General features: G+C 45.6%; 1 protein-coding gene across 1 annotated transcript; it reads left to right on the top strand.

The window, feature by feature from the left end:
• Positions 1-580: 580 nt before the first annotated feature.
• Positions 581-27,728, top strand: CNMD (chondromodulin). Its single transcript, XM_060080200.1, has 7 exons — positions 581-652; positions 1,072-1,212; positions 6,591-6,731; positions 14,534-14,647; positions 18,518-18,671; positions 22,745-22,914; positions 27,513-27,728. Exons 1-7 carry the CDS (start codon positions 581-583, stop codon positions 27,726-27,728), a joined length of 1,008 nt encoding a protein of 335 aa, XP_059936183.1.

The following is a 27,728-nucleotide window of genomic DNA, read 5'->3' as shown; positions in this document are numbered from 1 at the left end:
CCAGCATAAACCCTGGCAAACTTTGGCCCGTGTCCCCGATTCCACCTTCACGGCCCTGCTCTCCTCTGCGTCCTGTTCCACCAGCACCACCGTCCAACACACACATCCAAGGACACTGCAGGAAATGGGCCTCCAGCCAAGCATCCCGGCAGAGCCCTCTGACATCCTAAGAGATCCTTGCATGGTGGAAAAAGTGCCCGCGATTTAGCATTTCTTGGGGTCAGCATCGCTAGTCTATTCACTCAGCACCACCCACCATGACACACTCAGGTTTACCGGGATGTTTGGGGCGGGGGTGGGGGGTGGGGGGTGGAGTGGTGGGGGCAGTAGACGGGAGAGAGCGAGAAGAGGGGCATCTGGAAGGCAGGATGAGCTCACTGCTGCTCCAGGCGGGAGAAGGAAGGGAGGAGAAAGGTGAGGCGCTGGGAGGGGTGGGGAGCGCTGGGCTGGCCCAGGCGGGACGGGGCACGGTGCGCGCACGCGCGTGCGCCGCGTTGAAGTGCCCGGCACGTCGGGGCAGCAGGACAGAGCCCAGGGCGCGCGCGGAGCCTCCCAGTGTCCCGCTCCTGTGGCCGCAGCCATGACGGAGAACTCGGACAAAGTGCCCATCGCCCTGGTGGGACCCGACGAGGTTGAGTTTTGTAGCCCCCCGGTGAGTACCGCCTGGGAGCCCCAGACACGCGGGGCCCGTATCCCCTGTCCCGGGTCAGCGATTTGTGTCACCGAATTTGGGAGCTGGGAACAAATGTGGGCGCCCAAATGTGGACTTGGGGTGGCGCCCCACGCGTGTGCGTGTGCAAGGGGCCTGGCATCCCCAGTCTGGTGTGAAGGGGAGGGTGGATAGGGAGGAAAGAGGGGGCGTCGGGTGGCAGGCGGAGAGAGACCCGCGGGGCGATGGCCCTGCACCGCGAAGTTTGTTCAGCGCACATCCACTCCCGAGGGCCAGGGACCCGCGGACGCAAGCGCGGCGAAAGGGGGCGCCCGGAGGAGCCCGGGACGAGCTGTCCGACACCCACGATGCGCCGGGTCGCTGCGCGCGGACATGACAGCCCCTCTCCCGCCGGCCCGCAGGCGTACGCCACGGTGACCGTGAAGCCCACCAGCCCCGCGCGGTTGCTCCAGGTCGGAGCCGTGGTCCTCATTGCGGGGGCGGCGCTGCTGCTCTTCGGGGCCATCGGGGCCTTCTACTTCTGGAAGGGGAGCGACAGTCACGTAAGTCCGGAGGGCGGCTGCCGGCTTGCGGGCACGAGTCAGGGTGCGCGAGGCCGGGAGGGGCGCGGGGCCTGGGGGCGCGCGGGATGGCGGGGTCCTCTCTGTCACTCGCGTGTCCCCTCCTAGGTGGCGCCAGAGCGGCCCCCTCGCCCCAGCTGATGCTTTCCCCTCGGGGCGTCCCGGGTACCTTCCCCCTTCTTCCAACCAACTCCACGATGCGGCTTCCCACTCACGGGCAACTTTGCGGAAAAGCCAGTCAGGGCTTTACGGGAAGATGTTAAAGACAGAGTAGCGGGGAAATGCAGTGGACGGTCCCAAGAAAGCTCTTTTTGGCCCATCCCAGCCTGGCGTCTCCGCTAAGCAGTTGAGTGACCATGGGTAAGGCACATCCCCTCTGGCCTCGCTTTACTCATCCTTAGGAAAGAAATGGAACTAAGCCCTCTCCCAGCTGAGAAAGGCTGTGAATTTAAGAATCTGGGACAAAGACAGTGGAGGACATTCAGACCCAATAAGGGGACGAATTTGACCTCTCAGTAGCGCTGTCTCTCTCTCTCCCTCCCTCCCTCCCTTCCTCCCTCTCCCTTCTGTCTTCTCTCTCTCTCTCTCTCTCTCTCTCTCTCTCTCCCTCTCTCTCTCCCCATCTTTTAATGCCCCCTTCTCTCATGCAGTAAGGGAGAAAAAAAAAAATCTAACTTCCTTAAAGATGGCAAATGTCTTTAAAAATCATTTCTAGCCTGGTCACATGTGATTCAATGGTAAATGTTTTACTAACTGCTGTCCTACTTTCTTTGTATGCAACTATTTATTTTAAAGCTCAGTTGGCTCTCAAGGAATATAAAAAGTGTTTCTGACCCAACTAAGCAAAATACCCGTGTTTTTGTTAAATACTCTGAATTTTGTTCACCTATGTAAAGGGAGGCATTTTTATCTTGATGACCATTGCCAGGCTTGGTGTAAGTATTTCAACTAATGGAAAAGAATTCCATCTCCAGGGTGCACACAAAGGGCTGTTTCTTAGTCACTACCCTCAGAGGATCTGTGACTGCTGTTTCCCGTTTCTCTCCCACCATGAAATTCAAAGCATGAATGAATCCCAGTACATAGAGAAAATGGTGCTGAAAGCAATTCAGCCATTTTACACATCACATCTTCTGCAGTCACTGCATAATTTGTATTTTTAACTCAAATGCCTAACGTAGATAAGCATGCCATTTAGCACTGAGTCTGTTTTAGAGACTATATCAAATTTACAAGCATCGATTTGTAAGATCAGAATTGCACAGTATTTTGTGTATATTTGAAAAGTGTCTTAATCTATTTGTATATTTTAAATATAGAAGCTGGGCAAGATGCTCACATTTGAAAGCATATCTGAACATGAGAACAATGTCAGTATCTCCAACTCCATTAATAGCAGGGTTTAGATTGTCACCCCTTGGGAAATTGTACCATCTTCGAATGTAAATGCTATCTTTTAGATGACAAAACTTCAATGGTATAGGTCCTTTGGGTACAAAAATAGCTTTGCTTTTTTTGGGGGGGCGGGTAAAGATTTTGGTCCTGATATGTATTAAAATGAACACCACTTTGCATTTAATTATTCAAGGCAAACACAGCTAACTGACAAGCTTTTAGAAAGAGAGATTGAAGGATCACCCTGAATGAGCAGGGCCTCCTTTTATCATAACTTGTACTTTACTGCAAGATGGTTGGTTGCCTGGTTCAAGAGAGCAGTATTAAATTCTAAAAATACAGAGGAATAGTGAATCACATTTTATTGCCAACAATCAAAGTTATCCCTGTCTCTTATAGAGGCAGGAAAGTGAAGAAAATCGTGGTAGGTTTTTTTTTTTTTTAACTCCCAAAATATTCCATGCTGATCCATATTACTTAAGTCTGAAAAACAAATCACAAAATACTAAATAGAGTAAATTTGGCACCATCTATGCATAGCACAGGCACAGGTCTGCTTTCCCTGAATACAAATGTAAATGGCCCAAACAAAACATAATCAAGTCTCTGTCAAACAGAAAGACATCCCCAACCAAATGGACTACCCACTCTTTGGGGATTATCCATGCTTCTGTTCCTCTATATTGGTTTATAGAGGAGAACCAGCAGTAATTTACCTCCTATGCCTTTCATATGGGTAAATCCCCTTAGGACAGGTTTACTGGAAATCGGCTAGAGAACTCTGAAGCATTGGAGTGCTAATAATCAGGGGACAAGTGACTGGGCTCAAATATTGAGACCATGCTTCATCCACATTATTGTAAATGGAACAAGGCATTGAAATATGGGAAACTCCCACCAATATGAGATAACTGACAACCCTACCCCGTGAGATGAGGGGAAGAGATCTTTGCTTGGGGCCTTTATTCTCAGCCTGATTTTTCAAGACATTGTCCCAAACATGATATAATTATCTTATGAACCCAGGCTTTATTAGAAACTCATTAGCAAATCTCCTTGGCTGTAAAAGGCACCATATTGAGCAGACTATTGTCACATAATAAACTTCCTTTGTGCTTGGATATAAATAGCCTTAGGTGCTAACAGCTCCATCAGTTTAGAGCAGATAATGTGATTACTGCTCCACCAACCGAGCCACTTTCTGAGCTCAGGGCCCAGTACTTTGGAAATAACTTCCGACTTTTTACCACCCCCCAACCCAAGGCACTTCAGGAGGGCACAAACCTCCATGGCTGCCCCATGCAGACAGTGTACTGCTTATGAAAGCCGGGCTGCAGCTACATTACAAAGGATGCCTCGTTAGGGAGCTTTTCCTGGCGGGGAGGTGGCGAAGGGTGGTAGAGGAAAGTGAAATTAGGATAAAAGCCACAGTTCTAGTGTTGCGATCTTGCCTCCTTCAGACCCGCTAAGAATTTGCAAACAGTTACTTAAATTTAGGACTGCTTGAGTAGTAAAAAGCTTATGTGAAATGCTTTAAAAAAAAAAAAAAAAAAAAAAGAGCCTCTTATCTCCTGAGTGAAGGAAGGACACTCGTGCCAGCAGAAACTCACATGCGCGTTGTCTGCCATGTGCCCTTTGACAGCCAAAATTAGTTCACGTGAATAGTGGCTGCTCAGAGAGCGCAGGAGCAGAACAGAGCCTGCTTTCTGAGCTTTACCTTCAGAAAGCCCTGGCTCAGCCAAAGAAAACAGGTTTCCCCAAATTGGCTGATGGTGAGGACCGCCTGAGGTGCAAAGTGAAAACAGATTGGTGGGTTCTGCTCCCGCTTCCCCTAAAGCAGAACCCCTAGAAGTGGTTCCTTTTTTTTTTTTTTTTTTTTAATTTTTTTTTTTTTGCGGTACGCGGGCCTCTCACTGTTGTGGCCCCTCCCGTTGCTCAGCGGCCATGGCTCACGGGCCCAGCCGCTCTGCGGCATGTGGGATCTTCCCGGACCGGGGCATGAACCTGTGTCCCCTGCATCGGCAGGCGGACTCTCAACCACTGCACCACCAGGGAAGCCCCTAGAAGTGGTTCTTATGATCAGGTGAGCCGTGGAGACAGTGTCCTGCAGGAATCGAAGTTCATCCGAATGAGGGAAGGAGGGGCACTGAGAATGTGGCTGAACTGCATGCCGGCATTTTCTCTTCCACCGACCGAGGGCTGTTACCTAAAAGGGTACATGCTAGCAAAGCCGTTTCTACGTCTCTGCTGATAAACTAAAATAGCACTCTGTGGGTCTTGCAATAATGAGTTTTCTACAAGTAATGATCCAATAACAACAGATACTTTTCCCAGGGTTTGTCCATGCTGCAGTCAGCCATTCGTCATAATGAGGGAAAAAATCAGACTTGAATTGAATCTGAGCTCTTTGCAGTTCTGACTTACTGACCTGACACTAAGTAGCAGGTGTCTTTCATCAGTTCCCATTCCTTCCCCTTTAAAGATTTTATAGCTTATATATCATAGAAGAGATATATTATAGATCATATATAAGATATATATATATATATATCTTGAAGAAAAAGGAAGAAAAGAGAAGAAAAGGAACCCACCTACTACCCCATGACACAGAGAATGTTCTAGAACAGCAGCATACTGAACAGGAGCAGCGTGTGAATTACTTTTTAAACTATTGTCCTTACCAGATGTCTAAACTAAGAGAGCCCTTTGGATCATCTAATTTAATGGTACACTATAAAAAAAATTTCTAATGGCAGAATTTTAAACAAGATGTTACTCAGAAATCCAACACGTAGGGCTCCCCTGGTGGCACAGTGGTTGAGAGTCCGCCTGCCGATGCAAGGGACACGGGTTTGTGCCCCGGTCCGGGAAGATCCCACATGCCGCGGAGCGGCTGGGCCCGTGAGCCATGGCTGCTGAGCCTGCGCGTCCGGAGCCTGTGCTCCACAACGGGAGAGGCCACAACAGTGAGAAGCCCGCACACTGCGATGAAGAGTGGCCCCCACTTGCCACAACCAGAGAAAGCCCTCACACAGAAACGAAGACCCAACACAGCAAAAAGAAATAAATAAAGTAATAAACTCCTACCCCCAACATCAAAAAAGAAAAATCACCTCTGAGGTCCCACTTCGTTGTTTTACACTCAAGGCAACTCCCAAGACCCAGGGATAAGGGGTGTGGCCACCTGTTTTTCTGATTCCTGGGCCAGTGCTCTTGGACAGTGCCAAGCCTCCCTCCCTTCTCCCCACACGTCTCATAGCATAATGCCTTATGACGCCATGTCTGTCCCATAGAGTCATTAAAATGAGTACCTCTTATTTTGAGCTGAAACAGATGTGCACATTGACCTTGCTCTCTGTAAATGCTACTCCGTCTCAGGCATATCCTAGTCCTGTCTGCAGTTCTTACTGTATACCACACTCCACGCCAAATCTTGACTGAAGGACTTAAAAAAAATACCTTCAAAGTGAGGTGCCACTGCAGATTTGTTCAGGTAACAGCCCAGTTAACCCTCTGCTTCCTCAATTTCCATTTATCCATCAACGGGTCTTAACTCTGGCTGCATAGTAGAATTGACCTTCAGAAAAAGAAAGATCTGTGCTCACACCCCATCCCCACAGGCTCTGATTTGATCAGTCCAGTGGGGGGAACCTAAGCATGGTAGCTGGAGATTCTATTAAGATGCTTCTACATGCAGCCAGGATTGCAAATCACTGAGCTATTTGATTTAGTATCAGAGACTATCAAAAGCTTTACTTTTAAGATAGTTTTTAAGAAATCATGTATTAAGTGATTGGTCTATGAATAAAGTCCTCACAGATAACTAAGATAATCATCCTTACTATTAAGGATGATTCAGTGTATCTCTGAGAAATAGGAAAGCTACTTTATATACTGCAGATCTAAAGATAAGCCCTGAATTGCTCTAAAAGGGAGGCATCACTAACTCTGATGTTCTCTTCCAGATTTACAATGTCCATTATACCATGAGTATCAATGGGAAATTACAAGATGGGTCAATGGAAATAGATGCTGGGAACAACTTGGAGACCTTTAAAATGGGAAGTGGAGCTGAAGAAGCGATTGAAGTTAATGATTTCCAGAATGTAAGTATATTTCATACATTTATGGAGTTTAACCAGGCAAGCCTGGGAGACTTCTCATTCAGGGAGAAGGAGCGCCTCTCACACACATCCAAATGGGAACTGTTCTTTTTGGCAGCCATGGTACGGCTAACCCACCTGCACCGTGCAGCATATTCTCTCTGAGAGAGGACCACTCTGTGTCCTTTACATTTTCAAATTGAAAAAGCAACACCTTAGCATTGAAAAAAAAACAAGTTCTTAGAACTATACAAAGTCTTGGCAGAGGGACTTCCCTGGTGGCGCAGTGGTTAAGAATGCGCCTGCCGATGCAGGGGACATGAGTTCAAGCCCTGCTCTGGGAAGATCCCACATGCCATGGAGCAACTAAGCCTGTGTGCCACAACTACTGAGCCTGTGCTCTAGAGCCCATGAGCCACAGCTACTGAGCCTTCACACCTAGAGCCCATGCTCTGCAACAAGAGAAGCCACTGCAATGAGAAACCACCACAATGAGAAGCCCAAGCACCACAACAAAAAGTAACCCCTGCTCGCCGCAACTAGAGAAAGCCCATGCGCAGCAACAAAGACCCAACGCGGCCAAAAATTAATTAATTATTAATTTTAAAAAAAACTTTAAAAAAATGTTTTGGCAGAAAGACTTGGGAGAGGTATTTCTTTCCAAGCAGCTTTCTTAACACAGTGAATAAAATGCTCAGGTTCCTCTAGAACATTGCAAGTTCTGAAAGTGGCACTTGTCAAGAGGAGGGAAACTTTAATGACCTAATAATCTCATCAAAAACAGGTGGGATCTATTTATACATGTTTCTCAATTCTTCAGATTTCCCGTTTAATCCAGGAAATGAGCATGGAGAAATTCCCCTGGTGTATCATCTGCTTTCTGACTATGGCCTATTACAGATGAAACCTTCGAGTCTCCTTTGAAAAGGGCACACATGTTTGTTTTCAAAAATTCAATTTACAGGCAGTTGGAGATGTTAAGCCATGCATTGATGCTTCAGTGGACATCTGCGAACCAAAGTGTCATTGCAGGCCTCCTCTCTGGATGGGCACCATAAATATCTTACTCTCTTTCATGTTCTGAGATGAGAAAGAGGCATCACTGTTTGTGCTCTCCTGTTAAATCTGTAGATGGAGTCGGTGAGACTTCATGAAAAAAGGCTCTTGAAAATAATGTCTCTTCTGATAGTTTACTGGCCTGCAAACATCTCATCGACCTGACTTCCTCTGACTGATGAGAAAAACTAGAGATGCTTTTCATTCGAATGAAAGAACTCCCCTTGTTGATACCCAAACACTTCACAAGCCCTTTTGAATAAAAAACAGATGCTAACCTCAGAGCCCGGCTGATGTTACATATTATTTGATGATGACAAGGACTAGCTGTGTTCAGTGTGGGCTCTGCCCGGGGACCAAGCTCTGCAGCCCCATGTGTGTGTGGCTGCATTTCACTTAGTCATAGCTTTGCAGATGGTTCTGGTCAAGGCACAGGGATAATTTCTCTGGACCTATTAAAGGCTTTTACTGCAAGACCGAGGACAAGGTAAAAGGCATGTTTTTCTTGGCACTGCTCAATATAAAATTATAAAATGTGACTCCCACACATGCTTTATTCATCCAACCCAGAACAAAATTGAATACCTAGGATGTGCCATAATATCAAGATATGCAAAGGTAGCTATGCAGTTAAATAAGAAAAGATCCATCTCTCTCAAGATGTGCATGTATCAGGAATATCCTTTTGAAATAGTTAATCCTGGGCTTCCCTGGTGGCGCAGTGGTTAAGAATCCGCCTGCCAATGCAGGGGACACGGGTTCGAGCCCTGGTCTGAGAAGATCCCACATGCCACAGAGCAGCTAAGCCTGAGAGCCACAACTACTGAGCCCACGAGCCACAACTACTGAAGCCCGCACACCTGGAGCCCATGCTCCGCATCAAGTTGCCGCAATGAGAAGCCTGTGCACCGCAACAAAGTGTAGCCCCCACTCACCGCAACTAGAGAAAGCCCATGCACAACAAGGAAGATGCAATGCAGCCAAAAATAAATAAATTGATTTAAAAAAATTTTAATCCCAAACCTATATTTCTGTTTTATAATCCTTTGGTTCTAATGATGGTATTGATTGTGTTTTGTTCTCAGAGGCCAATGGGGCCACACATATTTTATAAACGGATCAATCCTCTTTGATAGCTTCCACATTTCTCTAAGTCAGAACTGGTGAGTAGAACATCTTTTTTTTTTTTTTTTTTTTTTTTTTCTTTTTGCGGTATGCGGGCCTCTCACTGTTGTGGCCTCTCCCGTTGCGGAGCACAGGCTCCGGATGCGCAGGCCCAGCGGCCATGGCTCACGGGCCCAGCCGCTCCGCGGCATATGGGATCCTCCCAGACCGGGGCACGAACCCGTATCCCCTGCATCGGCAGGCGGACTCTTAACCACTGTGCCACCAGGGAGGCCCTAGAACATCTTTTTGATGGATAGAACCTGTTATGGGTTTAAATAAGCCCGGACTTTTGAAAACCCATGAATCAGCCACTATGGTACCTGCAGTATTACTTTCTCCTGTATTACAAACTGTCCGTCAAATTCAGGAAACGTTATTGGAGCCCACTGTGTGCAAGGGATGGTGCAAAGCATGGAGGATGCAAAGATGACTGACACTTGTCCCCTCCCTCAAGGACCTTACAGTCCGGGTCCAGGAGGCAGACATCCACACAGAAGTGGCTTCAGGTCAGGCTGGGAAACACGCTGAACAGAAACGTGGAGCCATCGAGGAGGAGGAGGCCATCGCTATCAGTTAGGGGATGGAGCAGGTTTTACAGAGGTGGCAATGAAGCTGAATCCAGTCTCTGAAAATCCCAACACTGAATTAATTTTTGGAGACAGAGTTTTGGGTGAAGCAGAAAAGGATAGCTTTATTACTTTGCCAGGCAAAGGGGGACAGAGTGCACTCCTGCCTTGAAAAACTACGTGTCCCAACTTGGAGAGGGTAGGGAGACGTTTTACAGTAATGGTTCAAAGAGGGCGTGATCAGCTTGTGGACATTCTTCTGATGGGTTGGTGGTGAGCTAAGTGAGAGTCAGCATCACCAACCTTCCAGTTCCAACTGGTCTGGGGTCCACATGCTTGTGGGCAGCACACAGTTAACTTCTCCCACCTGGAGGGGTTTCAGTATCTGCAAAACAGCTCAAAGATATTGTTGTTTGTATCCCTTGATGGGGAACCAGGACCCTGCCCCAAGCCTGCACTATTGTTTCTTGACTGTTCCTCCCTGGTCTCTGCATCCCTTCCCTTCCTTAATTAGCAACTGTTTGAACCTGCCCATTGGAACTCAGGGAAGATCCTGGAGGCTGAATGATGCCTATTCCTGTAACCAAAGAAATAGGGGACACAGAAAGGCTTTTGTGCCCAGGAGCCCCACAGGGTCCTGCTCATTATCAGCAACAGTTGAATCAGGTCTGGAAGAATGGAAGAAGAATTTTGACCGGCAGAGAAGCTGGGGCAGGGCTTTCCAGGCCCAGGGAAGACTATGCAATACCCGTGCTCAGGTCTGCTCCCAAGTTCTAAGTAGCCCGGGAGGTGGCCAAGATGAGAAAATGGAGTTGCAGGTGGGGCCAGAGTAGGAAAGTTTCTGAATTGTAAGTGAACAGCCTTCCCCGCTAACCCCACCAAGACTGTAGTAGAGCCAATGGAAAAAAGAGCCCCCTGAGAGGGAATTAGCACTGAACAAAGGGCTCCAGGCTCTACACTGTTAGAGAAAAAGTTGTTCAGGACACTTGTTAAAGAAGGTGAGGCGGACTTCATTCAAGGCAGGCTACTAGAGTGGGGTTTTGTAGTAGGAGAGACAGAGTGGGCTCAGCCCCGAATACAATAAGGAAAAGTGGGGATTTATAGCCAAGGAGCAGGGTGGAGGTGTTGGTGGATGGAAAATTACTAAGAGGTTCTTTGCTAAACTGACCTAACAGGATTTTTGCTGCAGGCAGGTCAAGGAGATCAGATATCCAGGTTGATCAGACCAAGGCTGACTCAGCAGGATTCTTGCTAAAACTGGAATAAACGGGCCAAGACAGAGCCCAAGGTTGGGACCTAGTAAACAGAGGACCCAGAGGAGCCTGACTAGAGTTAGGTCAGGAGAGTCTTTGTCAATACGCTGTGGAACACAGAAGCTAAGTTTGTTGATAATGTATGAGTTACTTTCTAGAAAGTTACACCCTCAATAGCATGAGTGATATTGGTTTAAGCCAACCCTCTCAGACCTAATGACCCATTTATATAACAAAAATCCTGGTTAGAAATTAAGATAGAATATATTGATATATACAGATTTTCACTATACAATGCTTTTGACTGTGTATATGTGAAATTTTTAATTTAAAAAGCTGGGAAAAGGGAAAAAAGTGGGGGGGGGGGAAGGATAGCACAACCTACCTGGTAGGTAAGTAAGTTATTGATTTCAAGAATCAATATGGCCCCCAGCTATAACATAAAGAAAAAATAAATTGAAAGTAATTTATAATAAAATTTGGACTTGAGCTTGATGTACTAGAAAACATCATAAAAGTCATATACTTGGGTCACTGTCTGTGCCACAGCCTAAAATGCAGATTGACCTAAGTGTGTGTTGACAAATTAAATACCAGGTAATTTTCTCAAACAGTAAATGAAAGTAACATCTTCTCTCCATTTGCACAATAATTGCAGTCCTAGGAAATTTGTTGTGCATTAAGACTATACCAAACATCACTCTTTTATATGTAAAACGGTGTTATGTTCTAGGCACAGATGTTTACAATCAGGTTTTTCACCCAGGGCTCTGGGTGGTTCGTTCTTCAGGGCCCCCACGAGCTGCTTGGGATCCGACACCCCTGGGCCCCACCCAACAAAAGCCCAGAGAGCCCCCAGTTTTTGTGACAATAAAAAACTCCCTCAAAAGTTTCTAAATGGCCCCCTGGGGAAAGGACCCCTTGCCCTCCTTGGAAACTTCTGGTTTAAGCCACAGAAATAAACGAGATCCCCTAGAAAGAAAAAAATTGTGCAGCTAACATGAGATTAGCCGACTCGATAAAAGGATGTTAGATCATTGGGATCCTCACTCATTACCTTTTTAGCAAACTTCTTCATTATCACCAGCTTCTAAGGTCTTGTTTGTTTGCAAAAACAGGATATTTTCTTGACTTTCCCTTCCCTCTGTTTAATCTCTTAACATGTCTGGCTGCTTGATATGGATTTGTAGCTAGACAGGGTGGTTAATAAGTGTGAACTCCTTCCCACAGGGCCCATCCCTATGGGGTTTCGGTTTTCTGTGCAGCCTGTAGACTGTCAGAACTAACTCAATACATACTACACTCACATTCAGGGCTGTGAATCCTTCCAGAGCGTCAGTTCTCTCCCTGGGGATATGGTAATAGCTCTATGATGTTTCCTCCCTGGCATCTCAGATTCAGAGGCTATGAGAGTTTGAAGTTAAAAGAACATATCACATAGAGGGGCAGTAATCCCCCTCCCCTGCCTTCTGTTTTTCAAACCATATGCCCTAGGTTTATAAGTAGAATAAGAACAGCAGACCTTCCAGAAATAGCACGGTGGAGAGCAGTGGTTCACCAAGTGTGTTCGTTAGGCCACCAGCAGCAGCAGCACCTGAGCGCTTGTTAGAAATACACAGTTTAGCCCCCACTCCAGACCTCCTGAATCAGAAACTCTCAGGGAGGGGACCAACACAGTATTTTATTTAACAAGTCCTCCAGGTGATTGGAATACAAGGGACAGTTTGTGAACCACTAGTACAGAAGACACTTGGGTCCAGAGGCTGTGTCGTAGTCCCTTGAGGCTGCTATAACAAATTGCCATAGACTGAGTGACTCTTAAACAACAGAAATTTGTTTCTCATAGTTCTGGAGGCTGGAAAGTCCAAGCTTAAGGTGCCAGCAGGTTGCATGTCTAGTGAGGGTCTTTCTTTCTGGCTCACAGACAGCTGTCTTCTCACTGTGTCCTCACATGGCAGAAGGGGGAAGGAGCTCTCTGGGAAAAGGGCACTAATCCCATTCAGGAGGGCTCCACCCTCATGACCTCATCACTTCCCAAAGGCTCACTTCTGGGTACCATCACATGGGGGGTTAGGTTTCAACATAGGAATGTGGGGGGACACAGACATTCAGTGCATAGCAGGCTGTTTCAGTTATTTTAAAACTTTGTTACCCCGAACAAGTTTCTTTCTCCCTAAACTGGTGGTCCTCAGCTCCCGCTGTACATTATAAACACATGGGGAGCTTTTAAGCATGCCAGTGTCTGGGCACAGCCCCAGGCCAATTAAATGGGAATCTCTGAGGAGAGGCCCAGGCCTCTGTGTTTTTAAAATCTCTCCAGGTGATTTTGGTTCAGAGTCAAGACCCTCTGCAGTAAGCCTGGAGTCCATCCTCTGTAAAGGGAGGTCGGGGGTGGGGGGGTCATGCCGCCACCTCTCTCTGGGTGAGAGGTGACACTGGGAGGAATAAGTGAAATCTGTTACATGTGTATGTGGCCAATCAGGCCGCAAGGCAGAAAACGAGAAGCTTCAGGAAGAAGGAGCCTTTCCTTCTCTTCTCCAGTCTGTCACCCACCCCGTTTTGCAGGGCTCCTGGCTCTGAGATTCCATATGGTGTAACCGTCCGTGAATATCCTCAGGCATGAATGACGTTTGACTTCGTTCTTCATTTAAGAGGACTGACTCCTGAGCCAGGCCCCTAGGTTTATAAAGGCTTTTCTTCTTCCCGCTCCTTGGTGTTGACGTTAGAACAAGTTCTGTATCTTCCTGACATTTGTCTCAGTTCAACAGAAGATTGATCAGTTGAGATGTTCAGATTTGTGTTGGTATCTACATTATTATGGCATAAAATTTGTAGGTCTTTAATACCACTTTTGGCCACTCACTAGTCATGAAATTAACCAGCAGAGTGAAAGTAAACACTCTTGGGTCAGAACATACCGTTATGCCTGATGCGCTCCGCGGGCGGAGTCAGTGCCCAGCTGTCAGCCAAGACTGGAGCCTTGCGGCTGAGGTTTCCCTTGAGGCTGTTCCCTAGGCAGAGGAGGAGACACTGTTTATATCTCACAGGGGACAAAAACAAAACGTCCAAGTCCTTGGATAAGGTCTAGGAGCAAAATTCATTTCCCAGTGTTATAGAAAGCTACTATTTACTCTGGGCTCAGCAACTTAGGAAAAATCCGAACTGATGGAATTAATTAACTGGACCAACATCTTTTGAGAACCTTTGTGGGAGCACCAAACAAACAAAAACAAAGGAAACATTCAGATCTATCTCAAGCTTAGAGCTGAGTAGGGAGGTGACATACTCAAGGAACAAGGGCCCTGAGAACTAAGTGCCAAATGAGGGATGGAGATGGGGGGGCTTTCAGGGAGTCAGAGAGAGGGAAGCCCACTTAGCCTGGGACGGTCAGAGAAAGCTGCATAGGAAAGATGCATTTCATCTGAGCTTGGGGGTTGGCTGGAGCAATTAACAGCTCTATCTCAGCTTGATGGCAGCCCCTGGCAGGGGCCTCCCCATCACACGGTCTAAAGCACCATCCCCTGTCACTCCTATCTCTGCACTCTGCTTTGTTTTTCTCCATAGCACTTAACGCCACCTGACTTTAATCTGTTTATTTTTGGTAAATAACACTAAAAGGTAAGCTCCATGGGGGCAGAGACTCCATCTGTTTTGTTCATCCCTGTACCCAGGACCTGGAGTGGTGCCTAGCTCGCAGTAGACGCTCAATACACTGAATAAATGAACGGATGGATAGATGGATGGATAAACTTTTGTTTCCTAGGGCATCACAGGAATCCGTTTTGCTGGAGGGGAGAAGTGCTACATCAAAGCACAGGTGAAGGCTCGAGTTCCTGAGGTGGGCACCGTGACCAAGCAGAGCATCTCCTCTGAACTGGTGGGTACCAGCCTGCACCACACAGCAAGGGCTTTGGGCAGACATTGAAGGTACAACCCTTTCTGTCTCTAGTTCCTGGAGAGGTTCATGACCAGAACATAAGCTCTCTTTCTTCTCTGCCAAAGGAACTTAATTATTTTGGTCCTACTCATTGGTTCCAAGTGATCATTCTTACATGATGTAGTATAACTGGAGGTTTTGGAAAACCAGATTTTAAAGTACATAAAGGGGATTGGTCATGACATGGCCCTTATTTGCCTGATGTTAGGGAACTATCTGATCAGTGATTACGACAACCTAAAAGGGACTTCCCTGGTTGGTGCAGTGGTTTAGAATCTGCCTTCCAATGCAGGGGATGCAGGTTTGATCCCTGGTCAGGGAACTAGATCATGCATGCCACAACTAAGAGTTCACATGCCACAACTAAGCAGCCCACCTGCTGCGACTAAGACCCAGCGCAACCAAAAAAAAAATTTTTTTTAATGACAACTTAAAGGACTTCATGGACTTCCCTGGTGGCTCAGTGGCTGGGAATCCGACTGCCAATGCAGGGGACACGGGTTTGAACCCGGGTCAGGGAGGATCCCACATGCCACGGAGCAACTAAGTCTGTGAGCCACAGCAGCTGAGCCTGCGCTCTGGAGCCCGCGAGCCACAACTACTGAGCCCATGTGCCACAACTGCTGAGGCCCGCGCGCCAAGAGCCCGCGCTCCACAACAAGAGAAGCCATTGCAATGAGAAGCCCGCACACTGCAACAAAGAGTAGCCCCCGCTTGCCACAACTAGAGAAAGCCCATGCGCAGCAACAAAGACCCAACGCAGGCATAAATAAGTAAATAAATAATTTAAAAAAAATAATAAAGGACCTCACGTGTTAGGATCTTTTCATTAAAGGGGCCTCAGGAGCCTCAAGCCTCACTCCAGCCTCAGCACCACTCAGCAGGAAGATTTCCTCCTGAAAATTCACCACAGCTGATCCCTCAGCCTCTGCTGGAAAGCAGCAACAGGGCGCTCCTTCCCTGTGTGTCAGGCAACTTGGTGAGAGGTAGTTCTAACTATTTTGCCCTAGGTTGAGCTGAGTGACTCCCTCTGCAATTTCTTCTCACTGGTTCAAGTTCAGCCCAAGGAGGCTACTCAACATATACCGAATTCCTTTCCTATGTGTCAGGCTTGTGAGGTGCTTTAAACATAGTTCATCCATTTATTACTAATAGCTTGCCTTTGAGCTTGGTTTTATAAAAATTTATGTTAAGAATTGCACACAGAGTTCTAAAGATACATTTAATACCTTACACTTATTTGGTGCTTTAGGGCTTACGAAGTAGCCGCATTCGTTTTCATCTTCCATTTGAGTTGTGGCAGGGTAGGGTGGGGAAAAAATGGACTTTGGAAAAAGTGGGTTCAAATCCCAGCTCTGACACTTGCTATGGATGTGGCTTCAACTCTTTGAGCCTCAGATTTGTCACCTACAAACTACAGTGTGCACCCTGTCCCCATGGCCCTGAACTCGATAGATAATGAGTAGACGGCTGCTGCTTTAATTCTTAATTTTATTACGATCACCTTTGATCTTTCCAGTATCCCCGAGAGGGAGATATATCAGGCATCAGCTCCCTCAGGGCAGCTGAGGAAAAATAAGAATAAGCAAAAGTGCCTGGAAACTGCCCAATTGTTTGCTCTCCTAGGAGCAGCCCCAGGTGTCTCAAAACAAGAGCTAAAACCAACCCGTGAGTTTTTTTTTTTTTTTTTTTTTGCAGTACGCGGGCCTCTCACTGTTGTGGCCTCTCCCGGTGCGGAGCACAGGCTCCGGACGCACAGGCTCAGTGGCCGTGGCTCACGGGCCCAGCCGCTCCGCGGCACGTGGGATCTTCCCGGACCAGGGCACGAACCCCTGTCCCCTGCATCGGCAGGCGGACTCTCAACCACTGTGCCACCAGGGAAGCCCAACCCACGAGTTTTTCAAGTTGGCTCTCATGTCCTCAGTATCTCCTCTACTCCCAGTTTCCCCACCATTCATCCTGTGAGATGGGTTCCGGCCCTTCATCCCTCTCGTGATTCTTCTCTGATCATGATCTGGTTTGTTCCCCATGGGCTGCGCCCTTCAGAACACAAGTGTGGACCCACTAGCACAGAGTCTAAAAATGAGACGGAGGCGCCTGTGTTCTGACCTTGAACATCCCTTACTGCGTTACCTTTTTTTATATGGTCCTACCCCTCAGTTTCTGTTATGAAGCCTTTAGTGAACTAATAACTCTTGACATTTCCCCCATGAGTGGATATAAAGAACCAACTTCTCAACCATAGCCGACAAAGATCTATCATAAGTTTGCAGTACATTTTCTGATTTTTTTTAAAAACAAGGTGGTTTTTTATTCTGATTTTTTTTTTTTTTTTTTTTTTTTGGCTGCATTGTGTCTTCGTTGCTGCGCACAGGCTTTCTCTAGTTGCAGCGAGCAGGGGCTACTCTTTGTTATGGTGCATGGGCTTCTCACTGCAGTGGCTTCTCTTGTTGCGGAGCGTGGGTTCTAGGTACGCAGGCTTCAGTAGTTGTGGCTCATGTGCTCAGTAGTTGTGGTGCACGGGCTTAGCTGCTCCGCGGCCTGTGGGATCTTCACGGACCAGGGCTCGAACCCGTGTCACCTGCATTGGCAGGCGGATTCTTAACCACTGCACCACCAGGGAAGCCCAGTTTTGTATAACTTTTAAAAGCTCCTATACCCAAAGAACATTGATTTCCTGAACGGAGCCATTTAATTTAAGGTAAATGACTGGATTACCTGAGTGTTATCTACCTCCAATAACTTTAACTTGTTTTAAGGCAGCCAGAAGCCTGAGGGAGAAAGCATAAATGAAGTGCTGCTTTTAGCTAAAAAATAAGAAAACATTTTAATTTCCCCAACCTACAACCTATTGTAAACTAATAAATACATGAAAGGAGCAACCTGGCAAAATAAATTTGTCTCCTAGGTTATCAAACTATTCTCAGCATCTCGCTGTAGAAGAAAGCTCAGCATTTAGCTTTGAAATCTCAGTGGTGTGCTTGATGCCAAAACATCTGAAATATGTTTTGTTATAGCTGGGAAATGTAGAAATTGTTTATGTTAAATACTACTTTGAACTGAAGACATTAAAGAACCAATTGCTGGCTTTTTCCATTGTGGTTTGGAAGTGGCAGAACCAGCCCCCAAAGGACTTTCACTTCACACGAAGGGCTCCTCTATCCTTTATCAGATTCCAGAGTCCATTCAGTTGCTTTTCCTCTAAAACATCTTTGATCAAAACCATCAGATTAACCTAAATCTCAAAGTTGACATCAAGTAATTTTCACTTCCACTCAGGACGCTCATATTCACACATTCTAGTTATCCAAAGGCAGGATGGCATGAGGGGTGTGGAATATTGTGAAAAAAGCTACAGAGAGAAGAGATTAGAACTCCAGAGTGTGTGTGTGTGTGTGTGTGTGTGTGTGTGTGTGTGTATGTGTGTGCGCGCACGTGTGCGAACGTGAATGCGCACACATATACACAGAGAATTCTCATTAAGTTTTCTTTTAAATTTTATTGAAGTATAGTTGATTTACGTTTTGTTAACTTCTGCTTACAGCAAAGTGACTTTGTTGTACAGATATATATTCTTTTTCATATTCTTTTCCATTGTGGTTTATCACAGTATATTGAATATAGTTCCCTGTGCTATACGGTAGGACCCTGTTGTTTATCCATCCTATATATACTAGTTTGCATCTGCTAATCCCAAACTCATTAAGTTTTTATAGGGCGAAATAATCTTTTACCAACACATGAATCTTAATATGCAGCATGCTCCACTGCCCTCTTTGTTCAGTGCATTTCATTTTCACTTACTTACAGGAAGGCAAGATCATGCCTGTTAAATATGAAGAAAATTCTCTCATCTGGGTGGCTGTAGACCAGCCCGTGAAGGACAACAGCTTCTTGAGTTCTAAAATCTTAGAACTCTGTGGCGACCTTCCTATTTTCTGGCTTAAACCAACCTATCCAAAAGGTAACATTTTAAATTCTTTTGACACTGCTTGGAGTTCTCCCTGCCCTGGTGAGGTTCCTGTGAGCCCCTGCACAGGCCCAAGCATGTGACAAGGAAGATGAATCCAGGTGCGCATCACAGTGTCACAGTAATTGGCATGAGAGCTCAAAGGGAAGGGAAAGGACAGCCATGAATGTCACAGAGCAGGGCCGGAGCAGTGGGGTAACAGGAAGCAGGTGGGCCCAGAACACCTCTGCCTTACCTGCGGGTTTTATTTATGACACTCCCACTGCTTCCGCTCTGCCCCTAATCTCTGTTGTTTGCACTTCGCAATTTTACATGTTTTTATTCCTAGAGCAGAGAATCAGGGGTCTAAGAAGCTGTTATACCTCCGAATCCTTATTATGGTCAAACCTTGAATTATGGGGCAGCCAAAAGCAGCTGTGGGCATAGGCTGAGATTCCTTAAGTTCAAGGCTCGAGGGTCCACTTCCAAGTCTGGGGAAAATAAATGAAGGGCCCCTGGGGTTCAGAGCTAGGTTGGAGCACCCTCTGGCCTGTTTCCGGGTGGAGAAGGCCAGCTGATGAGCTCTGCAGGCCAGGCTCTTTTCCCGGATTTTGTGTCTCCAGGGCTGCTCTCTTGATTTCCATCCCAGTCACTCCACTGGCCTCCCAAAGTCCTGCTTTGTAGGTCTGGCTCAAGCTGGGGGAAAAGGCCCCTCTCCTAGCGCAGCCTAGATAGGCTACGTTCTCAGAAAGATTATGTTGAACTCAAAGAGAGAGCAGCGTGGAAATAAAGAAAACACAGGAACTAAAACCACCAGACTTAGGAGAAGGGATGAGCAGTTACTATTTAACGGGTGCAGGTTTCAGTTTTGCAAGAAGAAAAATGTTCGGGAGATAGATGGTGATGATGTTTGCAGAGCCATGTGCCTGTACTTAATGCCACTTAACTGGACACTTAAAAATGGTTAGGATGGTAAGTTTTATATATATTTCACCACAGTTGGAAAAAACAGACACTTCCCTGGCCATCCAGTGCTTAAGACTCTGAGCTTCCAATGCAGGGAGCGTGGGTTCGATCCCTGGTCGGGGAACTGAGATCCCACATGCCGCGCACGGTGCGGCCAAAAATTTAAAACACACACACACACACACTCCAGCCTTCTGATTCTGCCATGGCTAACTTATTCCTACAGTTCACAAGTCTTATTCAGTTCCAAAGCTTGGATAAGACGGTTACTTTTTAGCCCAGGCAAAGCAAATAGGATGCAATTTATAAGCTGCTGGCAGTGGCTGACTGGAAGAGTGGGTTGAGAATTCCAAGGCTACACGCAGGCTCAGTGAGAAGGAATCCTCTGAGCGGTGTCGGCCACAACCCGAGGGGCTGCCAAATGGACCATCGCTTTTGCCATCGTAGGTCTTGCCCCAGAGGGTGGTCGCAACTCAACTCTCTGGCCATTTACAAGTTCTGGCTCTCAGTTCCCCACTTGCCTCCGCGTGGAACGGGCCTTCTTGCCTTCCACCACCCAGGAACTCCTTCTCCGACACCTTGTCACCTTTTTCAGTCAAGGACAAAAGTCTCTGACTCTGCTACATGTAGACCTCTCTCTGATCACTTTCTGTTTGAGGACATGCTTCTTACCCAGAGAGTTCATTCATGTATTCATTCATTCATTCAACAAACATTTATTGACACGTTTACTTGTCAATAAATGCCATTTACTTGTTCTAGGCACCTGGAATGTGCTGATGAACAGAAGAGACAAGAATCCATGCCCCCCAGGAGTTTTACATTGTAGCTAAAGGGAGACCGTACATAAACACTAAACTAAAATAAGAAAATCGTATGGTGTGATCCAAGGTGCTATGGAAAAAGAGCAGGGCAAGAGGTCTGGGGGTGGGGTTGGGAAGACAGTGCTCTTGGCAGTGCTGGGATGACCAATAAAATGAGAACCGTCACCCTCTGGGAAGGAGCTTGTTTCCTACATCCAAGATGTGACTTGGTCCCTCACAGCTAACAGCATGACCAAACCTTTTTTTTTTTTTTTGCTGCACGGTGCAGCATGCAGGATCTTAGTTCCCCAACCAGGGATCAAACCTGTGCCCCCTGCATTGGGAGCACAGAGTCTTAACTACTTGGACTGCCAGGGAAATCCCATGAGCACATCTTAAGTATTCAATTATGTATCATTAAGTATTAATTACACATCTTAAGTATTCAGTCATCACACCATCCATCCAAGAATTACACACATTACATACAACACCAGAAAAGTAGAAGCCACCTAAATGCCCCCAGATTTGAAAAGGATTAACTAAGTGTTGGTGTAGTCATAGGACGGAATATCATAGACATTAAAAGTGAGGGGATTTTTTTTCCAGTCTCATCAATGCAGTCATATTTTACAATAAAGTCAACAAAATGAAACCCTCCCTGAGGATGCCTGGCTCCCCGCCACCTAATTCTAATAAAAGCCTCCCAGCTCCAGGGTCGAGCAACCCCTGCCCTTGGATCTTTACGCTGGCAGGTCGTCAGTGTCATGTAGCTGTATCATCAGAGACCCTGGGAAAGACGCTGTACAAGGTCAGAGGAAAACGGGGAGGGGGGTGGGAGCTGAGGTCTGCTGAGCTCAGGCTGTGTACCAGGCACCGTACTCTGCTAGAGCTTTACATCTTGTCCTCACTTAATCTTTGCCAACAACTGTCCAGCTAACTAGTAATATTCCCATTTTATAGATGGATAAACTAAGGTTCTGAGATTGAATTACTCTCCTGAGGTCATTGTTAGTTAAAACAAGTGGAGTTGCTAAAAAAAAAAAAAAAAAAGAGTGAAGTTGAGGTTAGAATCCAGGTTTCCCTGATACCTCTCCAGCCCTGCCACAGAAACCAAGAAGCTATCCGGGGAAGCTATCCACGGCTGGACGCACATGCATGCCCTCACAGATAACATAGCATCATATCATCACCATCACCTAACGTTTGAGGGCTTATTATATGCCAAACACTATGCTAAAACCCTTAGAAACAAATTCTCATGAACTCTATTACTATCCTCTGAATTAGATACTATTATTATCCCCATTTTCCTGAAGAAGAAACTGAGACTCAGATGCCAAAGCCACCCTGTGTGGTCCTCTCTCCATTCTTGTTACTCAGCAGCCATCAGTCCTGCTGCAGGACCCCTGAGGCATTGTGGAGAATGAGGGCAGTGGGCTAGAAGCCAGAGAAGTTCATGTTCGACCCTCTTCTCTGCCACCCCTTCTGTGGTCTCGGCCAAGTCACTTGGTCTTTCCAAGCCTTGTTGCCCTTTTGTATAAAAGTATCTGCTTATTCTATCCCAAATGATTTTTAAAAGAATCAACCAAGACAATAGTAAATCCCCTGAAAACTGTAAAGCTTTATACATATATAGTAAATTCATGAGGAATGTAAAGGGCTGCAAGTAACAGAATAGCAGACCAACAGTGGTTTCAACAAATACGGGTTGACTTCTTTCATACAGCCAGAAGTCTGGAGGTAGGTTTCTGGCACTAGCATCAACTCTCTTTCTAGCTTACCATCTGCTATCTGAGGCATGCTGGCTTGTCATCCTTGTGCCTATCACTTCTGGTCACATAACCCAGATGTCACATCTACATTCAAGGAAGACGGACGAGATGGAGGAAGCTGTATCTGTCCCCTTTTACCAAGAAAGCAAAAAGCTTTCCCAGAAACTGCACTAGCGTATTCTGCTTATGTGTCATCTGGCCATTCCTAATTGCAAGGGAGGCTAGGGAAATAAGTGCTATTTTACTTTCTCAGCCCCTAAGTAGAGGCAGGCAAAGAAAAAGGGAACTGAGAATGGATTTTGTCAGTTATCTTACAACACCAGCCTCAGTTAGTATTATAAACCAAATTCTGATTATCTGATGTTTAACTACTAACCCAAGACTGTGAAACATGCTTTATTCTTATGAAAATCATTACTACAAATTTAAATAGGATCTGGTCGCATGTGTTTTAATATCCTTTTCTTATGTTTTTCACCCTGATAAACACAGAATTTCAAATAAAGGAATTAACTTACAGCAAGTTTTTTTTTTTTTTTGGCAGAAATCCAGAGAGAAAGAAGAGAATTGGTAAGAAAAATTGTTACAACGATGACCACAAGAAGATTACACAGTGGTCCACGGGGCAACCCAGGGCCTGGAAGACCAAATAACGAAACCAGACCCAGTGTTCAAGAAGATTCAGAGCCCTTCAATCCAGACAACCCTTACCACGTGTGTACTGGTGTTTGTATGACAGGTTCAGATGACTGCACTAAACCCAGCACTGAAGCGGTGATATTTCTGCTTGAGATTTCAAATAAGCATCTAGTGTTCAACTGAGACTTTTACCCAATTATTTTAAAAAATACATCTTAATTTCTTTGTTGCAGGGTTTATAAATGAGGGTAACAACTCTTCAGCATTGCTTCTGTAGTGTAAAATCCTGATCGGTTGTACTCCTTGTTCAAAGTTGTTTTCTGTGCTCTCCTTTTATGAGTCATAGGCAAATTTATAAAGACAAATTCATATCAGGAATTTGATTATTTAAAAATATTTCCAAGAGTGTGCCCTGCAGGCAACACACAGGATGAAAGTATTCTCTTTCCCCCTTTATATCCACTTTATTCATCCATTCAACAGACATTCTTTGAGAACCTGCTCTTTTCCAGGCCCTGTGCACACAGACAGGAGTAACTTCTGCCCTTGAGGGCACTCAGTCCATTCGGGAGACAGACTCACATATGGGGATCAAACACTTTAGACAGAAACCTCGAGAACTGGTGTTTGTAAGGATGACACCAACATGCTAAAAACTTCTCAAATCTTCAATGAAATGTAGTTTTACCATTACTATACTTTGCAGGGAGTGAAAATAGAAAAATAAGTACTTATGTGTAGCTAGTGTTTTAATTGAAAAAATAATACATGCATGTATTTTTTTTTAAAACAGTATAAAAATGTATACAATGAAAAGTGAGTTTCCCTTCTACCACAGACACCCTCCCCTGAGCAACCTGTTAACAATGGCTATTTGCCCAGTCCCTTTGTATAAGTGTACACACACACACACATTTTTAACACAAAAAAGCATACACAACTTCCACTTTGCTGTCTTTTCAGTTACAATACAGTATTTTGGAAATTTTTTTGTATCTCCTAAATGGATCCACCTCATTCATTTTTTTTTTTTTTTTTTTTTTTTTTGTGGTACGCGGGCCTCTCACTGTTGTGGCCTCTCCCGTTGCGGAGCACAGGCTCCGGACGCGCAGGCTCAGCGGCCATGGCTCACGGGCCCAGCAACTCCGCAGCATTGGGATCTTCCCGGACCGGGGCATGAACCCGTGTCCCCTGCATCGGCAGGCGGACTCTCAACCACTGCGCCACCAGGGAAGCCCCACCTCATTCATTTTAATGGCACCATTATATTCCATTGTGTGGATAAATGTACAGAAATTGAACTAGTTCAGCTTTGGTGGACATGTAAATTATTTTCCTCGAATACCGTTTTTTTTTAACTTTTTATATTTTATTTATCTATTTATTTATTTCTCTGCATTGGGTCTTCATTGCTGCACGGGGGCTTTCTCTAGTTGTGGTGAGCGGCGGCTACTCTTTGTTCTGGTGCACGGCCTTCTCACTGCAGTGGCTTCTCTTGTTGTGGAGCATGGGCTCTAGGCGTGCAGGCTTCAGTAGCTGTGGCACTCAGGCTCAGTAGTTGTGGCACACCGGCTTAGTTGCTCCGTGGCATGTGGGATCTTCCCACACCAGGGCTCGAACCCATGTCCCCTGCATTGGCAGGCGGATTCTTAACCACTGTGCCACCAGAGAAGTCCCTCCTCAAATACTGTTAATAAGATACACGTTGTACATGCTTCATAGGGTATGGGAAGGAGTAAATGAGGTAATGCAGGTGAAGCTCTTAGCACAGTGCTGGCGCATAGTAAGCACTACCTTACTCCATGTTAGCTATTAGTCTATACTCTTGTACACTGTAGGAGTATATCTTTAACACAAACACTGACACATGGGTCTGCTGGGTCAAAGAATTTTACATTTTAATGGAGGACACTAAATTGTCTTCCGGGGAATTACAGCAGCTACATGTCTTCAAATGGTAATGAAAGGCCTAATTTATTATCAAACTTTTAAAAAGTCTTGGGTGTAAAACTGTATCTCCTGGTTATCTTTATCTTGCCAGTCTCTAATTATGTGTAGGATTTAGTATCTTTTCATACACAGAGAAGTCATTTGTACATTTTCTTTCCTCTTGTTTCATGTGTTGCAAATATATTTTCTAGTTTACCATTTTAGACTAATATATTTTAGAAAGATTTAGAGCAAAAAAGTATTTTTTTAAGTAACCCAAGGCTTACCAGAAAATTCAAGACACCACAGTACTTCATTCCCTAAAGCTCAAAGAATAATAAAGAAATAAAATCTGGGACTTCCCTGGTGGCACAGTGGTTAAGAATCCCGCTGCCAATGCAGGGGACATGGGTAATCCATCCCTGGTCCAGGAAGATCCCACATGCTGTGCAGCAGCAATTAAGCCCGTGCGCCACAACTACTGAGCCTGCACTCTAGAGCTCTCAAGCCACAACTACTGAGCCCGCGTGTTGCAACTACTGAGGCCCGTGTGCCTAGAGCCCGTGCTCCTCAACAAGAGAAGCCACTGCAATGAGCAGCCCGTGCACCGCAACGAAGAGGGGCCCCCGCCCACCCCAACTAAAGAAAGCCCGTGCGCAACAACGAAGACCCAACACAGACAAACAAACAAACAAACAAAAAACAAAAACTGAATAGGCAGACAGAAAACTTAATATAGTTTATTCTCTAGGTAGCTGGCCTAGCTGCACCTGGTTCTAGGGATGAGGGCATCAGCCCCTCCACAGAAGGGCAGGATGTGACTTTGCTCTGCTTTCAGGCTTGAGTGATCCATATTCTTGAAAAAATTCCACTGGTAACAGTTTTTTCCTTTATTACGTGTTGAGCTTTAAGCAGGAACACCTTCCCTGTGATCTCCGTCCTTCACATATCCCTTTGAGGCAATATCTCAGGGCAAGAACCTGAGATTTCTGCCAACTTTTTAATCCTAACAAACTTTTGTTGAACCCTCAGGTGAGGAAATGCCTCAACCAACAGGCCTTTTGACTACTCCTGCCCTGGAAGAGTCAGCAACAATTAATTAATGAGGCAGTTTTAAATTTTGCTGTCCCAGATGAACCTATTTCAAGAGATAAGAGGGGGAAAATGTCTAAAGGGGACATTCTAAAGGGGAGAGTCTAAAGAATTTTTTTTTAAATGGTGTTAAGAGAGTAAGACAAATACTTTGATGACAAAATCTGAACATAGGCTGTGTCAGATGGTGTTAATGAATTGTTAGTTTGTGAGGTGTGATAATGGCAGTCTGGTGCAGGAAAATACTATCTTATTTTGGAAAGACATTCTAATGTATTTATGGGTGAAATGTCACAATGCCCTCAAGTCTCTTTAAATTTACTGCAGAATTTAAAATACTTAAAAAAAATCAAATTTGACAAAAGGTTGGCAATTGTCAAATCTTGATGTTCGGTACACAATTTTCTCCACTTTCCAATACGTTGGAAATTTCTCATAATAGAAAGCACCCCGTCACACACACACAGCAAAAAAAGTTGAATAAAGACTTTTTTTTTAAGTATACCAGAGGGCTTCCCTGGTGGCACAGTGGTTGAGAGTCCGCCTGCCGATGCAGGGGACACGGGTTTGTGTCCCGGTCCGGGAAGATCCCACATGCCGTGGCGCGGCTGGGCCCGTGAGCCATGGCCACTGGGTCTGCGCGTCCAGAGCCTGCGCTCCACCACGGGAGAGGCCACAACGGTGAGAGGCCCGCATACCGCAAAAAAAAAAAAGAAAAAAAAAAAGTATACCAGAAAGGTAATAGGGTTGCTTAAGTTCACTTAGCTCAAGCCTAACCTTTGTTGGTGCTGCATCTCCCCAAGTTATTCTTCCAGGAAAGAGCCTTAAATTGAACGAAGAATTTACATGAATGATAAGGGCTTTTTGCCAGTGTAATTCAATGCCACATTAAAGAGGATATAGACTCTTTACCCCTAGAAATCCATGAAAAGGAAAACCAGATATTACATAACTTGGCAGGGGCAGGTTTCTTCCAGTTCTGTGATCTCTCCAGCAGTGAAAATAGGGTTTTGTAGGTGACTTTTACTTCGATATGAGTTTGTATTTATGTAACTATAATGATGGCACGTAGAAACTAGAAGATAAAGTTTAAGGTCTTGAATCTTTACACGGTATGGTGCCTTTTTCTGAGTGTTACAGACCCTTATGTTGACATGAAGGCAGAAGCTAAGTGACTTGGCAGTGTTCTCAGCCAGTGCAAGTGGAAGAGCAATCTGTTGTTAGCCTGGATCAGTGAGTTTCAAAATGTGCTCCCCAGAGCCCTGGAAGCCATTACTACAAGAAGGCACCAGGGTGCCGTAGCAGTGGCCGAAATGCTACTTTTGAATCACGCTCCGTTTTCCTATTTAAAACAAATTGAGTCACTAGTGAGTGGTAACCATGGCTCACTTAAGGCATGGAGAAACTTCACCAAAACGTTCAAAAAACAACAAAACTAAACCTTCCTGCCAGTGACAGATTAGGTAGGATGGAAGTTCCCTGATGTTTGAAGGATTTCTGAATTATAAGGTTTAAAGATTGAAAACTCCTTACAGAAAATAATGCTGATTTCTGGTAGCAGTGAGACATTCAGGACCTTATTTTAAAATAACGTGGATGCTATAAACTTCTCATTATGAAGGAAACACAAATAATTCTCTTTTATTTCACAGCAGCAGGAAGGAGAAGGCATGACATTCGACCCTAGATTGGATCATGAAGGAATCTGCTGTATAGAATGCAGGCGGAGCTACACCCACTGCCAGAAGATCTGTGAACCACTGGGGGGCTATTATCCATGGCCTTATAATTACCAGGGTTGCCGTTCAGCCTGTAGAGTTGTCATGCCATGTAGCTGGTGGGTGGCCCGCATCTTGGGCATTGTGTGA

The sequence above is a fragment of the Mesoplodon densirostris genome, chromosome 17 (genome assembly GCF_025265405.1).
Source record: "Mesoplodon densirostris isolate mMesDen1 chromosome 17, mMesDen1 primary haplotype, whole genome shotgun sequence".
Classification (NCBI taxonomy): Eukaryota; Metazoa; Chordata; class Mammalia; order Artiodactyla; family Ziphiidae; genus Mesoplodon; species Mesoplodon densirostris.
This window is presented reverse-complemented; position numbering and strand designations above follow the sequence as displayed.